The 13068-nt window shown below is 51.3% G+C and overlaps 5 protein-coding genes across 8 annotated transcripts; 1 reads left to right on the top strand and 4 right to left on the bottom strand.

Moving 5' to 3' along the window:
• Positions 1 to 2368: 2368 nt before the first annotated feature.
• H257_12486 (hypothetical protein) lies at positions 2369 to 4249 on the bottom strand (the record flags this gene model as incomplete). Its single annotated transcript, XM_009839705.1, has 3 exons — positions 2369 to 3441; positions 3490 to 3715; positions 3776 to 4249. The coding sequence occupies 3 exons, from the start codon at positions 4247 to 4249 to the stop codon at positions 2369 to 2371; spliced, it is 1773 nt and encodes a 590-aa protein (XP_009838007.1).
• Positions 4250 to 5433: 1184 nt separating this feature from the next.
• H257_12485 lies at positions 5434 to 6796 on the bottom strand. Of its 2 annotated transcripts, XM_009839704.1 has the most exons (6): positions 6651 to 6796; positions 6476 to 6594; positions 6253 to 6396; positions 6086 to 6199; positions 5891 to 6021; positions 5434 to 5847 (listed from the first exon to the last, which is right to left on the bottom strand). In XM_009839704.1, exons 1-6 carry the CDS (start codon positions 6758 to 6760, stop codon positions 5569 to 5571), a joined length of 897 nt encoding a protein of 298 aa, XP_009838006.1. In that variant the 5' UTR covers positions 6761 to 6796; the 3' UTR covers positions 5434 to 5568. The 2 variants fall into 2 exon arrangements, with proteins under 2 accessions (XP_009838006.1, XP_009838005.1); XM_009839703.1 differs by having other exon boundaries at positions 6086 to 6594.
• A 162-nt stretch (positions 6797 to 6958) lies between these two features.
• On the top strand, positions 6959 to 9600 carry H257_12484 (hypothetical protein). The gene is made up of 3 exons (XM_009839702.1): positions 6959 to 7204; positions 7256 to 7674; positions 7904 to 9600. Exons 1-3 carry the CDS (start codon positions 6991 to 6993, stop codon positions 9023 to 9025), a joined length of 1755 nt encoding a protein of 584 aa, XP_009838004.1. The 5' UTR covers positions 6959 to 6990; the 3' UTR covers positions 9026 to 9600.
• On the bottom strand, positions 9137 to 10669 carry H257_12483 (hypothetical protein). Of its 3 annotated transcripts, none has more exons than XM_009839699.1 (7): positions 10494 to 10669; positions 10340 to 10440; positions 10095 to 10283; positions 9868 to 10029; positions 9710 to 9808; positions 9584 to 9631; positions 9137 to 9491 (listed from the first exon to the last, which is right to left on the bottom strand). In XM_009839699.1, exons 1-7 carry the CDS (start codon positions 10642 to 10644, stop codon positions 9159 to 9161), a joined length of 1083 nt encoding a protein of 360 aa, XP_009838001.1. In that variant the 5' UTR covers positions 10645 to 10669; the 3' UTR covers positions 9137 to 9158. The 3 variants fall into 3 exon arrangements, with proteins under 3 accessions (XP_009838001.1, XP_009838002.1, XP_009838003.1); XM_009839700.1 differs by having other exon boundaries at positions 9771 to 9808; XM_009839701.1 differs by lacking the exons at positions 10340 to 10440; positions 10494 to 10669 and having other exon boundaries at positions 10095 to 10311.
• Positions 10665 to 13066, bottom strand: H257_12482 (hypothetical protein). The gene is made up of 11 exons (XM_009839698.1): positions 12870 to 13066; positions 12732 to 12802; positions 12200 to 12657; positions 12080 to 12143; positions 11904 to 12021; positions 11725 to 11841; positions 11549 to 11679; positions 11388 to 11494; positions 11174 to 11330; positions 11041 to 11111; positions 10665 to 10986 (listed from the first exon to the last, which is right to left on the bottom strand). Exons 1-11 carry the CDS (start codon positions 13003 to 13005, stop codon positions 10770 to 10772), a joined length of 1647 nt encoding a protein of 548 aa, XP_009838000.1. The 5' UTR covers positions 13006 to 13066; the 3' UTR covers positions 10665 to 10769.
• Positions 13067 to 13068: the final 2 nt, after the last annotated feature.

The raw sequence follows: 13068 nt of genomic DNA, 5'->3' as shown, positions 1-13068 counted from the left end.
CGCTCCATGGGGCTTAATATCGTTCCTTGACCCATTATAGTGGCAGCGTAGGCTTATAGTATAGTCTAACTGCATTATGAGCACTATGTACAAAGTCTAGGTACGTACAGAAGGCTGAATCGAGTCTGTTTCTATCTATGTGGCGCAGTACCGAATGATGCTGTTTTCGTTTTGCGCGCTTTTTGGACGCAGTGATGGGCAAAGAGCGGTAAATTACACATGAAAATATTCCGCCAATCATAAGGATTCGTTTGCGACTTTTGGTTTGTTGTAAATCGTGATTGGACGAGAACTATCCGGCAAAATGTTTTTGTTTCTATCCATGTGGCGGGCACTGTACTATTGATAGTAGGGAATAGTAGGGAAAACTATTAAAATGAAATCATACGTACAGTTACCAGTATGGTAACGTTAAAGTACTGGTATGGCAGGTATCCTCTGATAGTTTATATCAACTTATGTATTGTTCTTTTACAAAAAATTTGGATTTTTGTGCTGATTCGCTAAATCTATCGATGGATTCTTTGTCCTGACTTTTGTATAAAGTAAATGATCATTAACCAGAAAAAGCAAGGTGAAATAGGCAATATTGTATGCTGCGTAAGGTGAACCACCTTGCGAATTACATAAATAATTCGGAAATTGTACAGATTCTATTAAATATATCTTCAAGTTTGTATTGATGATTTTTATTTTTCATGTGTCTGTCTCTTTTTGGAATTCGCAAGGCAGGTCACACACCTTGCGAATTCAAAATGTCCAATTTGTCCAATTAGATGCCGTGAAATCACGAAAATCGCTGCGTAGATTCGTCACACCCTGTTGCGATATACTACGTAGTATTCTACTCATGTGATGGCGGTTGATGCAAGGAGCATTGAGATAATTATGTAGGCTGTGTATGAGAGCAAGATCATGCGATGTGGTATCCCGGACTCGGTCAATTCGAACAGGTCTAGACTTCAGTAACATCACCACTTGCCTGTTAAACCAATGAATGTGGTCATCCCTCATTCCACCATCAGTCCGTGTCGGTGACATACAACCTCCCTACGTGGTTGCGCGGGCGGGTGGCGCACCAGAGCCGTCACGGTATTGCGACCCAACCGAGGCCACAACATAATGTTAGCTGTAAGGGGAGAACCACATTGGATATAGCCCGAGTGCACTCATCAGTACACAATTCTCTCGAGCAGCATCACACAAAGCTCTACAAAATTCAAACAGTTGTTCAAAATTGTAACCTCTTCTGCCAGTATTATAGCCAATCATGTGTAAGAAGCAAGGTGTGATGGACTCTGATTGGATATTAAAAAGGAGCAAGGTGGCTCACCTTGCGAATTCCATTAACAAGCCAATTTATGATGCACTGATCAATTTATGATATACGCAAAACAGCCAATCAGGAAGCAGAAATCAGAGAATTACCCTAAACACGCACTTTCGAAGCATTTGAGTATACATAAATTAAGGTAAAATTGTGTATCATAAATTGATCATCGAAATAAGTATAACTTTGCTTGGAAAATGTAAATTTGACCGTTCGTTACCTCAAAACGCACTTCGTGTATTAGATTAAGGAGGTTTATCTCCCAGTATTTTGACTACATTTCATTGCTGATTCAAGTGCACCATTACGTAAATGGTTCGAGTACCTTAAATTGGGTTTCTACGCTAACGTAAATGATCCATTGTTGATACATTTACAGTTAAGAGAGGTGCCTCAGCAGAACCTTCGAATCTCCTCGACACAAATCCAATTTCGCCTCTGAAACTTGATGCTTGTAGCAGAACGTATTAAGTTTTGGATTCGGAATTTGAATCTGATGCATCCATGCTGAGCTTCGTTCCTTCCATGGCAGCGGCTCGGAAAAAGTGATTATACTGTAATGTACTACGTAGTACGAAGTAATTGGTTTTCAACGTTATAAAGATCATCCTACTGTACTGTAAAATCAGTCACACACTCACAAGCTCGGTGTTGAATTGGTTGAAGCGTGAATTTTATTGACCACTTTATTTGTGTTCTGGGTTTTGATTGGTCGATCGATTGTCTGCCAATTTGGTGTTGCTCATTCGATTTCTAGTACGTAGTACTACGTAGTAACAGTAATTTTTGTGCTGATTCGCCAAATTCATCGATTGACTCTTTGTGCTGACTTTTGTTAGTAAACTTCCTCCAGTGTCACACTAATTCAAGTCACACACTATTTCGATGTTGAATTGGACAAGTATCGTTATGGATAAGAGTGGTACTAAGAAAAATGACGTGGCACGCTCTCGCAAGCAAGACAGACAGTCTTGCTTCGGTTCCGTAACAACATACAAATCTGGGAGTGTCATCGCTACACGCACATGGAGGGTAACTTTACACCCACACCATCAACCAAGCGACTGTCGCCATGACCACAACCCCCACAACACCTGGAGCGGCCACTGTGGCAGGGTTGCCTTGGGTGCTGCCTGGACTGGGCAAGGATGCCGTCGATGGTGTCACGGTGCCAGTACCGTTACTGGGCGGGGATGCCGTCGATGGTGTCACGGTGCCAGTGCCGTTACTGGGCGGGGATGCCGTCGATGGTGTCACAGTGTCAGTAACGTTACTGGGCGGGGATGGTTCCGCAGGAGTTGTGGTGGGCAATGGGGTCGATGAAGTTGTGGTAGGCAATGGGGTCGACGAATTTGTGGTGGGCAATGGGGTCGATGAAGTTGTGGTAGGCAATGGGGTCGACGAATTTGTGGTGGGCAATGGGGTCGAAGTAGGAGTCTCGGTGGGCACGTCTTTGACGGGGTCCTCCGTCGTCACCGATGGCTTGGGTGGGCCGGCCTTGCCAGTGTTGATGATATCCCCCGGACACAGCGGTGTCTGCGTCAGGTCTGGGCACTGCACGTCGGTTTCGGAATCCGCTGACCAGTGCACTTCACCGATCGGTCGAACTCCCGCGGGACACTGGGGCGGCTTCGTGTGCGAGGGAGAGTACGAAGATCGCTCAGGGAGGCCGGCCGTGGACGCGTCTCTGTACGCCGCGGCGAGGGAGTCAAAGTTGGGCATGCGTTGAAACACGCACGGCGTTTTGTCGGCGTCGCACGTCTCCGGCTCAAGGTACCCGAGGCCGTAGTTCTGTGGGCCGAATGTCTTGAACGGGAACGGGGAGTCCTTTTCGGCGTTAGCTTTTTCGGTCGTGAACTCAAACGCAAAGCCACCGGCAAAGACGTCGGCAAACGTTGGCGAGAGAAGCCACGCCGCATCCACCCACGTTCGTTGCGCCTGGAAGCCGTCGACAGTGGGGAAGCCGACGTTGAGGCAGCCAAACTCAGTGAGGATCGTGGGAATTGCCAACTCGTACGATGTGAAGTCTTTCAGGAGTTTGTCGTACCCCGGGCCGACATGCCACGGGGATGCCGTCCGGTCGCATTGCAGGTACGCGTTCAACCCGTACCCTAACAAAATCGGTTTCAGGTGAGAATGTAGGTGGTCTGTGGACCTACATTCGGCATTTTCCAATTCGTCGGTGGGGTCGGTGCGGCACGCGTAGTAGAGTGCGTTTTTTGAGCGCTGGTGGTCGGCGAGGACGACTCCGACGGGAATGTAGCGCATGTTGGTTGCACATGAGCTAATGTACGCGCGCATGTCCTTGATGAACTTCTTCTGGCATGGCGCGCTGATTTCCATAGAGTCTACGTAGTGGTTCACTTCGTTGCCTGCGCTGAATGCCTACGGGGAACGATCTGAGACTCATGCTGTAGACATGTGACGATAGGATAAAGCACCCACCAGCACATTGTTGTACTTGGAGAACGCCGCGATGATCTGTTGGCCGCGGGTCTTGAGAGGGGCTGGGTAACAAGCCGGGTACGGGTCCTTTGTAATCGCACAATCCTCGCAACTGGCGGCCAAATCCACCAAGACGTAGATACCGGCTTCGGACAAGGCGCACATGAATTTGTCGTGGCTCTTGGATGAGTCCACGGCATACAACCGAACGGCGTTGATACCGAGTGCAATGAATTCGGCAACATGGGGCTTCCAGATGTGCTCGTGGTCGTCTGTGAAGAAGTCCAAGTTGTTGACGTTCAATTCGCCCGAGTTGGGGCGAGGGTAGTAGTCGAGTCCTTTGGCATGGAACGGTTTGCCGGTGCCGTACTCAAACAAGCGATTGCCTTTGATCTCAATGGGGGCGATGGCATCGACAGAAGTGCCGAGGAAGGTTACGAGGATGGCTGCGGCGGCGGTGGCGACGAGACGCATAGGGTATAGATGTATCTGGGAAACAAATGCAAACTGATTGACCCTTCATGAAAGCAAGTACCACGTAGTACATGTATCTTAGACCGGGTTGCAAACAACCCAAACATGTACATGTGGAAACCATATGAGTGGACATCCACACTACTTAACACGAACCCATGAATTGATGATCGATACAAATCCCAAGCGTACTTAACACGAACCCATGAATTGATGATCGATACAAATCCCAAGTAAAAGTACTTCGTCATAGAAATGGCCTCGTACTTTTCATGACAAGAGGAATCAATGGGACATTATTGAGACTCAAGGCACATGACATACCCATCCACTGTAAATTTATCCAGGAATAGGAGCTTGGTATACAGTAGATGCATTGAATATTAGTATTAATACGTAGTACAAACTTAGTTGTATTAGATTACGTTGTTTGTACTATTAATACGTAGTACTAGTAGTATATTACGTCGAGTACTATTAATACAGTAGTACTGACTGTACTATTAATAGTACAGCTTTATTCCCAATACTCCCGTTCCAAATGTGAAACGGTTTCCACAAGAAGCGGTTTCACTTCCGATTTTGAACTTGCCTTTTCAGAACTCAACCTGTATCATAATCAGAAAACCTGGGTACGTAGTCCTACATCTATCCTTGTAAGTTACTAGTAAGTTAGTATTAAACTTTCGAACGCGAGTTACCAATGTCATGTGAAGTCAACATGACCTGACATATAAGCTGCAACCTATACATATAATTGTTTTGAGTGTGTCACAAGAAATTTGAGTCCTCGTCAAGTCCTTTACACCCCCCCAGCCAATGATGATTGCATTTCGTGGTGTATGTACTCTGTGCTGTTGGCACGTTGAGCTTGTCGGCGTATTGCACACATGAGAACCTGTCTGGAGACATGTAACCCGTGTGCTAGACTTGCCCGCGAAAAATCTGTGGTTAGGTTCGGCTTGTTCGAGGGATGGATGGAGGGAGGCTCAAGAGGACAACACCGATAGGGATGTAGGGCCTACATCCCTGTCGGTGCTGTTACATCATGTAGCGCATGTGTTTGCTGAACCAACCCTTCCTGGCACCATGCGTTCACATCTGTGGACTACGCCTAGTCATCGGGGCCAGCATGCTTCCTGGGCGGAATGGAGTGAGCCCCCCAACTCCTGTATTTTCATAAACCCATGCCAAACGCGCGTTGTTGTCGTTATTATTCGCCTAATTATATATTATCCACAACGCTCTTACAATGCAGCAGTGTGCATCTTGGTCCTTGATGGAGGCGACACATGAGAGCAAACTAATATCATGCGATTTTAGATCTTGGACATGATTTGTTTGAGCTGGGGCGTCATTTCGTCCAGCTCGGGGTTGGTCGCGTTGGCAAAGTCCGTGATGTCCTTCCAGTGGTCGGCCACCGCGTCGATCGAGATGGGCTTCTCCAAGTCGAAGAAATACCCCTCAGACCGAGTGAACTGAACTTGGGCAGTCCACCCGCCGCCGCACTCGAAGACGGCGCCGGTGCACGGGGCGCTCTCGTGGCACAAGAATGCGATGGTCGGGGCTACGTACTCTGGCTTCCACTGCTTCACCACCTAAACCAACGTCAGCCGCGCCCCCAACGAGAGAAGCCCCCACCACTTCGGGAAGGATCGTGGCAGTCATACTCGAGCCCGCGCCAGGCGCCACCGCGTTCACTTTGATGTTCGAACGCACACCTTCCTTGGCCAGGGCCTTGGTGAACCCCACCATGCCCGCCTTTGCAGCCGCTACAACAAGTACCCGTGGTTACTCGACTGTTGTCGTGAAACTGAGATATCACGTGGTTTGTACCATAATTGGCCTGCCCAGCTTGTCCGTACAAGCCATTCACAGACGTTATGTTGACAATGCGACCGTACTTCTGGCCTCGCATGTAAGGCCATGCCGCGTGCGTCACCGCAAAACCTACAGGACGAAGGATTATTTTTCGATATGTTTGTTGGAAGATATGTAGGTACTTCCGTCGAGGTGCACGCTTTTCACGGCGTCCCATTCGCTTCGAGACATCTTGTGGAAGGCTCGGTCCCGCAGGATGCCAGCGTTGTTGACCACAATGTCCACGCGACCAAAGGCTTGGATAGCCGTCGCCACCACACTGGTCCCTGGAGATACGCGGCAGCATCATCAATTGAATATGATTCGAGTAAGTCGGATTGCGGTAACTATAGGGTGGGTGCGCACCGTCAACGACAGAGTCGTAGTTTGGTACCGCGACGCCGCCTTGAGCCCGAATCTCGAGCACTACTTGATCGGCTGGACGCGGCTTGTCCCCTTGAGTACCCCCCACGTCGTTCACCACCCTGTGCATGGAATAACCACATGAGGAGGAGATGACGCCAATGATCCGACGACGCACACTTTGGCTCCATGCGCAGCAAGCAAAACAGCATAGGCTCGACCTAGTCCGGCGCCGGCACCGGTGACGATTGCGACTTGGTTGTCAAAACGGAACTTGGACGGCACCATCTTGTTTCGTGCTTGGTGCGATTGCGTTGACGCAACACTCTGATTCTAGATATGCATTTGCAGAGGTTTTTCCAACTTTTCCAAAATGACGTGGCACGCTCACATGATGCACCAGCATAGTTGATACATAACGTTAGACATTCCAAACCTCAGAGCATCTAAATATAGACGACCAAGCGGCTAAGAATAAATCATCACGTCAACGCTTGCTGCCGTCTTGCCGTCTTGCGATGGAGTCGGTGGGAACGAGGCTGTTCACAGCAACGTCCCACTTTCTCCGGGCCAAACCAATGCTCACAGAAGAGGAAGTCCGGTCCATGCTCACACTCAAGGAATACCTCGATCGAGTCTACCGCTACCATCGCCGCCGCTCCAGTTTGAGCGGCTCTGGTCGTCAGTATTTCAACGCGTCCAACTTTCGACCGATCAAGCTAAAACAGTCTGGTGCGTTCCCCGTCATGACGGAACCAACCAACCATGTTGTCATGTTGCTAGGATCGACGGGGTCCAGGCGGTCCGTCGGACTTGTGGCATCCCGCGCTGAACACGAGAGCGGGCTCGCCACCGCTGCCATCAAAGGCATCCTCTGCGCTGTCCACCCATTCACAGAACTGTCCGAGTACGAAGTCAACACGTCCGTGTTTGAAAAGCTCTTTGGCACCACGATCGCGTACTACTGGTCGCTGTACAAACCGTTTGCCACCAAGATCGCTTGGATCACAACACTATGGTGCCTTCTGTACAACTCGCCCCTCCAGTCGCTGTTTTTAACCCTTACCAGCGAAACCGTGTGTCGATTGATTTCCATGTTTGCCATCCTCTGGCTCGTGCTGTACTTTTGGTCCCAGCTCAACTGGCGCATGACGGTCACAGTCCTTGGGTACTTTGACGCGTGGTTCTTCATCACTCAAGCGGTACAATCCATGTATATATATATATATATACATGCCCGTTGTGGTTCCGTGATTGGGGGGGTGCCCTTTGGCTTGAGGGGGGGGTAGTACTTGACATGGAAACAGGGTTGTGTGTGTGTGATACCATCCATCTGTACTGCAATTTACGGTTGCCTTTGGCCTTGTTTCTGTCGTGTTGAGCTTTTCGTGTTGACGTATGTATATATGCTGACGAAACACATGTATGCAGATCCTGTACGCCGTAGCCATCATGGCGCTGTACGACTGGGATGTCGTGGTGATCGTATACAACGTGTTTGGCATTTTGGGGTTCTCGGCGGTCATAGCGTACGACGCGTATCCGTTGTCGATGCGCAATATGGTCAAGTACATGCTGTTTGTGATCATGGCGTGCCTGTTTGCGGGGGTGATCATGATGGGGCTGGACAGCGGGTTTATGGACCGGTCGCTGCGCATGGACTTGTTCCATGGGCTTGTGCATGCAAACTGCCAAGCCGAAGGCAACGTCACCCTCACGTGGAGCTTCAACGTGTACGACTTTGCCATCCAGCGGCTGCAGATCCTCACCGTGTACATGATACGCAACACGTATTGGGCGTTCAACGCGCCGCGGTATTGCGTTATTATCAAGAGTCGCGTAGCTCTCGAGGAAATGCCTGTGATCGGTGTTCGGATCCTGCCGAGCGAACCCACGCCAGGGCGACGCAACTCGTTGATTGGGCAATCGTTCAAAGCGACCAACCAGTCCCCCGTCACAGCTTCAACCCCCCCACCGCTCACCAGTTCAAGCTCGACGGTCACACCTGTTGCCGCCGGCATCCCCGCCGCAGCGTCCGCATCCATGACCTCCTCCCCCCTCGCTTCTAGCTCGAGGCAACAATCTGCCGTGCACCTTCAGCCCAACACTGGTCCCCTCTACGACATGCATCCGATTCAAAACGACACCATTCACACGTATGACGGCCGCCACCGCATGAGCGTTGTGAGTGTGCCAAACCTGGAACTGCTCAACTCGGGGGCCAGCGGCAGAGCTAAGTCCCACGACGACGACGCCTCGACGTCCGTGGAACCCACGTCAGCAATCCAAGCGTCCGCGTTCACGGTGGTCGTGAGCGCGCCCATGGCCGTCCACCGGCCGCCGAAACCCACGAGGTCCCTCAAGCTCCCAAAACTGAGCACGCGCAAACTGCTCATGGAGTCCGTATCCCGGTCGCGAAACATGACAAAGGCCGTCCTTCGCACGTCCACAGTCCAATCGTCGCTCCGCGGGTACATCCAGCGCATTCCCGTCAAGAAGCGCAAGAGCTCCAGTGTGCCCAGCAACCTCCACGCCTTTGCCCGCGTGCCATAACCAACGACAAGTCAGTCGAACAAACTAGACTAGTAGCAATCATGTGTGTGTGTGTGAGCCAAACCCAAAGCAGTGTGCCACGCATTTCACATGTTGACGGGACGACGACAACGACGACGGGGGGGGGTTTAATTTAATACAATGGATCGAGCCACGGCGATGCCGGGGCCAACGTCAGCACCAACGAGCCAGGAACCAAACTCCCTTCTTTCCACTCGCCCCTCAGCACTTCGCCACTTGGGAACCGCAGACTACCGCTGCCGTGCTTCTTGTTGTGCTGCCACTCACCATGGTAGCTCTTGCCGTCAGTCTTGCAGTAAAACGTGCCCGAGCCATGGCGCATATAGCCCACGACCTGGCCCTCGTACTTGTCGCCATTTGCAAACGTGAGCACGCCACACGCAACGTTGCCATCGCGACCCCACTCGCCCACAAATACATCGCGGTTCTTAAACACGAGCTCCCCCTACATAGTTATTGCCAAGCATTGGCTCGTCGAGAACGACATATACAAGCTACCAATAATACACACACGAACAATATATATACAGTACATACCTTGCCTTGCTTGATCCCACCCACCCATTGGCAAGTGTATGTGTGGCCCTAATTAAGTGTATCATGTTGGAAGTCTTGGACGATCCAGCCAAGGTACGCCAAGAAGCCAGATATTGTAAGTTGTACCAAGATATCTCGAAAACACCCCAACCCGTGAAACACATCCATGTGCCACATGCCATCGTACTTTTCGCCATTTGTAAACTCCATCACGCCCCGGCCTTGCTACAACACCAACCTCATGTTTCAGCTGCATTCTATATATGTATATATATATCTTGTACTTTGAGGTCGTGAACCCATTCGCCAGTGTACTTGTTGCCGTTGTGGTACACATACGTGCCGTTGCCGTGCATCTGATCGCTTTTCCACTCGCCTTCGTACAAACTGCCATCGCCATACCAGTACGCGCCGTTTCCATGCATTTGGCCTCGGCACCACTCGCCCTAGTAGTCGAGCGCATCATCGTTCAATATATTTGCGCAATGTTGTACAAAGAAGCATGTAGTACTTCATATTTCTCGTGGATGTGGCCGTCGCCGCCCTTGTACACTATCGTGCCGCGGCCGTGCCGCTGGTCCTCGACCCACTCGCCGTCGTATCTGTCGCCGTTGTGAAACTGGTACACGCCATGCGCATCCATCTTGCCGTCCTTCCAATGCCCTTTGTAAAAATCCCCGTCGTAATAATGCAGCGTGCCCTGCGTCACATTTGTAGCGTGGTGAATCATGGATCGGTGGAATGACAACCCCCAACCTCGCCGTTAATCATGCCGTTCACCCACTCGCCTTCGTAGCGATTCCCATTGGGATATTGCCGTGTGCCCATGCCGTGGTTGACATCGTTTTCCCACATGCCTACGCCGCTCGTCATGTCAGAACCTATTTGCGCTGACCTTGCTAATGTTCACCTGTGTACACACTGCCATCTTCGCACTGCATGACACCCATGCCATGGCGCTTCCCTCGCACAAAGTCTCCGGTGTATTTCTCTTTGTTCGGATACGCGAGCATGCCTTGTCCATGCATGAGCCCATCGCTCATCTGGCCAGAATACTCCATCACGATGGCCGCGGCCGTCGTCGAGGACTTTGGAATTTATATTATCCGGATAAATTGCTTACGGATACGGATGAAACCGCTGTACGGAAGTCATTTTCAAAATTATTTGCGCACGGGGTGACGAGTTACGCCTGCTTGGTGTGGCGCGGAACCCAACTGGGCGACGGTCCCGCCGACGATGAAGGCGAAGCAGTGTCGCGTTTCTTGAGCAGCGTGAGGTAGAGCAGCAAGCATCCCCCGACGCTGACCAGCAATGTCACGGCGGTCACAAAGCGTCCATCGTTCAGATTACCCACTGGAATCTGAACCACCAGGGCATGTAGGGGTTGCTCCAGCGAAACACTACGACGTTAGGTGTCATTACGTCACTCAATCGAGCAAAGAAAGGGTGCGTACCGTGACCAATACGGTTCGCTGCGTACCAACGCCTCCAGCGACGACCCCGACAATGCTGTGTGGAGCTCGTCCTGAACCAAGCCATGTATGTCATAGTGTCAACACACGAATCGATTGGTACATCGAAACTTACTTGATCCGTCGACTTTGACACGTCGGCGGCCGTTTTGCAGTGAACATGCAGCGATGGCGCCACGAGGTGCACCGGCCGGTACAACGTTGTATTCGATGGAAATTGATACCGAAAGTGCACAGGAATGTCAATGGTAGACGTCTCGCGGTTCAATTGCCTACAAGATCACGAGTGATGCATATTTGTCCGACGAGGTTCTTTTCCCTAGACGTACACGACGAACGCGACGACATGCTGGCTCGACACGGCGGCCGGGCGTTCAATTTCAATGTGTTTGGCATACGACACCACTCGTTCAAACGAATGAAAGCGCTCCATGCGCTACCATCATCCACGACGATCACATGCACGCATGTTGTGCATGTGTTGACGTACCCGCAGCTCGTCCATGTCGGCATACGCAGTCGTTGGAAACGTTTGCGACACCAACAACGAACATATTTCGTCGTGTAGGTTGCCAGGAACAATGCGGGACTCGACCGTCAACCGCAGCACTTGGTGAAATCCTAGCCTGATGTCACATACCACAGTGATCATGTGGACAGACTTACCAGACCCCACCATTCGAGAATGCGCGCGCCGAACGACATCATGCCTAGTGGTGGACGGTACCACAACGATGGCGTCAGCGTCAGTCGGTTGTACCAACGACAGGATATGTGCCGCTCCTAGGACTGGTATGAAGAAGACGGTCGTGGACATCGAAGGGATGGATGGATACTGTATGTACCGTGCACAATGGAACCAACCACATGAGACTTCTTGGCCAACTGCGGAGACGTGATGCGCACGTGGTCATGACCCTTGGCGGTTGACGACACCACTTCCTGCATGTGCAGCACTTGCGACTAGTCTCACCATCTCGATCAAAACACAATCACCATCGCAGCCGAGTATACGTCGTACCTTGTCGAGCGAAAAGTGAGTGGCCCTCGTTTGCCAAGCGCTCGACAGTTGAATGCCACCGACCCTACATGAAGCTGTCGGTCACTCGACCAGTAATGTGCAACACACAGTCGATCGTACAGGTGGATGGTGCGTTGGACGGCGGAGTCCAATGGAGTCGGTTGAGTAGATGGGAACAGCGTTGGCGCAACCACGTGCAAAGCATCGCGTGAGCTCACGAGACAGAACGAAGATCGTTGAGTGGGCGAAGGGCTTGGGCTGCTCGTGTGAACGAGGACGGACGTCGAAAGGTCGCAGGAAGCATTCGCATACACGACGGTGGATGCAAACGCAATGGGATCATCGATGGACCCATCGGATGTGCCGAACAAACTGGTCAAGACGACCGACGCGTGCCGTTGAATGTCGAGCAGATCCGACGACGACCCGCGGTGGTGCACTCGGACGTGCACGCCCGCGGCCTCATGCAGGGTCTTCACGGTGGGTCCGATGTAGTTGGTCCAAAGACTCGTGTCGGACAGTGTTGGGGTACGGACAACGCTCACCTCCACATGATCCACGGACGGATGCCACTCGAACTACCCGATTGTCGTTCAACATCCGATGTGCACAGTGTACAGGACACTTACAACACTCGACATCATCACAGTACCTTGTTGGTCAGGTCGATGCTGGTGTCGTACACAACGGTCATGTCTCCTGTGGATCGCACCTCATGCTCGTCTATGACGCCAAGCGAGATGAGATTACAGAGGAACGCCGCCATGTTGGTGATGAGATGACGACTTGCCGATGGTGAGGGTATCGTCGAGCGCGGACGGCCAGATAACAGCGGACGAGAACTGGACTGTGGCAGAACGCTCTGCATACACGTACCCCAGCAATGCGCAGACAGCCACCCATCCCATGCAACAGCAGCGACTCATTTTCACCGGCAAACTCGGCGGATGTTGGAGTGGTGTCTTGACTGTTTTATTTGTATTTTACTT

Source organism: Aphanomyces astaci (assembly GCF_000520075.1).
Source record: "Aphanomyces astaci strain APO3 unplaced genomic scaffold supercont1.41, whole genome shotgun sequence".
Lineage (NCBI taxonomy): Eukaryota > Oomycota > Saprolegniomycetes > Saprolegniales > Verrucalvaceae > Aphanomyces > Aphanomyces astaci.
Note: the sequence above shows the minus strand (reverse complement) of the source record. Positions and strands in the feature narration are given on the sequence as shown.

Excerpts from the sequence above, each read along its gene's own strand:
- H257_12485 (XM_009839703.1), bottom strand. The coding sequence starts at position 6,760 with ATGGTGCCGTCCAAGTTCCGTTTTGACAACCAAGTCGCAATCGTCACC. Across the intron at positions 6,595-6,650 it reads GCTGCGCATGGAGCCAAAGT|GGTGGTGAACGACGTGGGGG; the intron begins GTGCGTCGTCGG and ends TTCCATGCACAG. Across the intron at positions 5,848-5,890 it reads CCACGATCCTTCCCGAAGTG|GTGGTGAAGCAGTGGAAGCC; the intron begins GTGGGGGCTTCT and ends ACGTTGGTTTAG.
- H257_12484 (XM_009839702.1), top strand. The coding sequence starts at position 6,991 with ATGGAGTCGGTGGGAACGAGGCTGTTCACAGCAACGTCCCACTTTCTC. Across the intron at positions 7,205-7,255 it reads GATCAAGCTAAAACAGTCTG|GATCGACGGGGTCCAGGCGG; the intron begins GTGCGTTCCCCG and ends TCATGTTGCTAG. Across the intron at positions 7,675-7,903 it reads GGTTCTTCATCACTCAAGCG|ATCCTGTACGCCGTAGCCAT; the intron begins GTACAATCCATG and ends ACATGTATGCAG.
- H257_12483 (XM_009839699.1), bottom strand. The coding sequence starts at position 10,644 with ATGGAGTATTCTGGCCAGATGAGCGATGGGCTCATGCATGGACAAGGC. Across the intron at positions 10,284-10,339 it reads ACGGCATGATTAACGGCGAG|GGCACGCTGCATTATTACGA; the intron begins GTTGGGGGTTGT and ends AATGTGACGCAG. Across the intron at positions 9,632-9,709 it reads GGTGTTTTCGAGATATCTTG|GGCCACACATACACTTGCCA; the intron begins GTACAACTTACA and ends ACACTTAATTAG.
- H257_12482 (XM_009839698.1), bottom strand. The coding sequence starts at position 13,005 with ATGAGTCGCTGCTGTTGCATGGGATGGGTGGCTGTCTGCGCATTGCTG. Across the intron at positions 12,658-12,731 it reads GCATCGACCTGACCAACAAG|TTCGAGTGGCATCCGTCCGT; the intron begins GTACTGTGATGA and ends ACAATCGGGTAG. Across the intron at positions 11,331-11,387 it reads CATGTCGTCGCGTTCGTCGT|GCAATTGAACCGCGAGACGT; the intron begins GTACGTCTAGGG and ends GTGATCTTGTAG.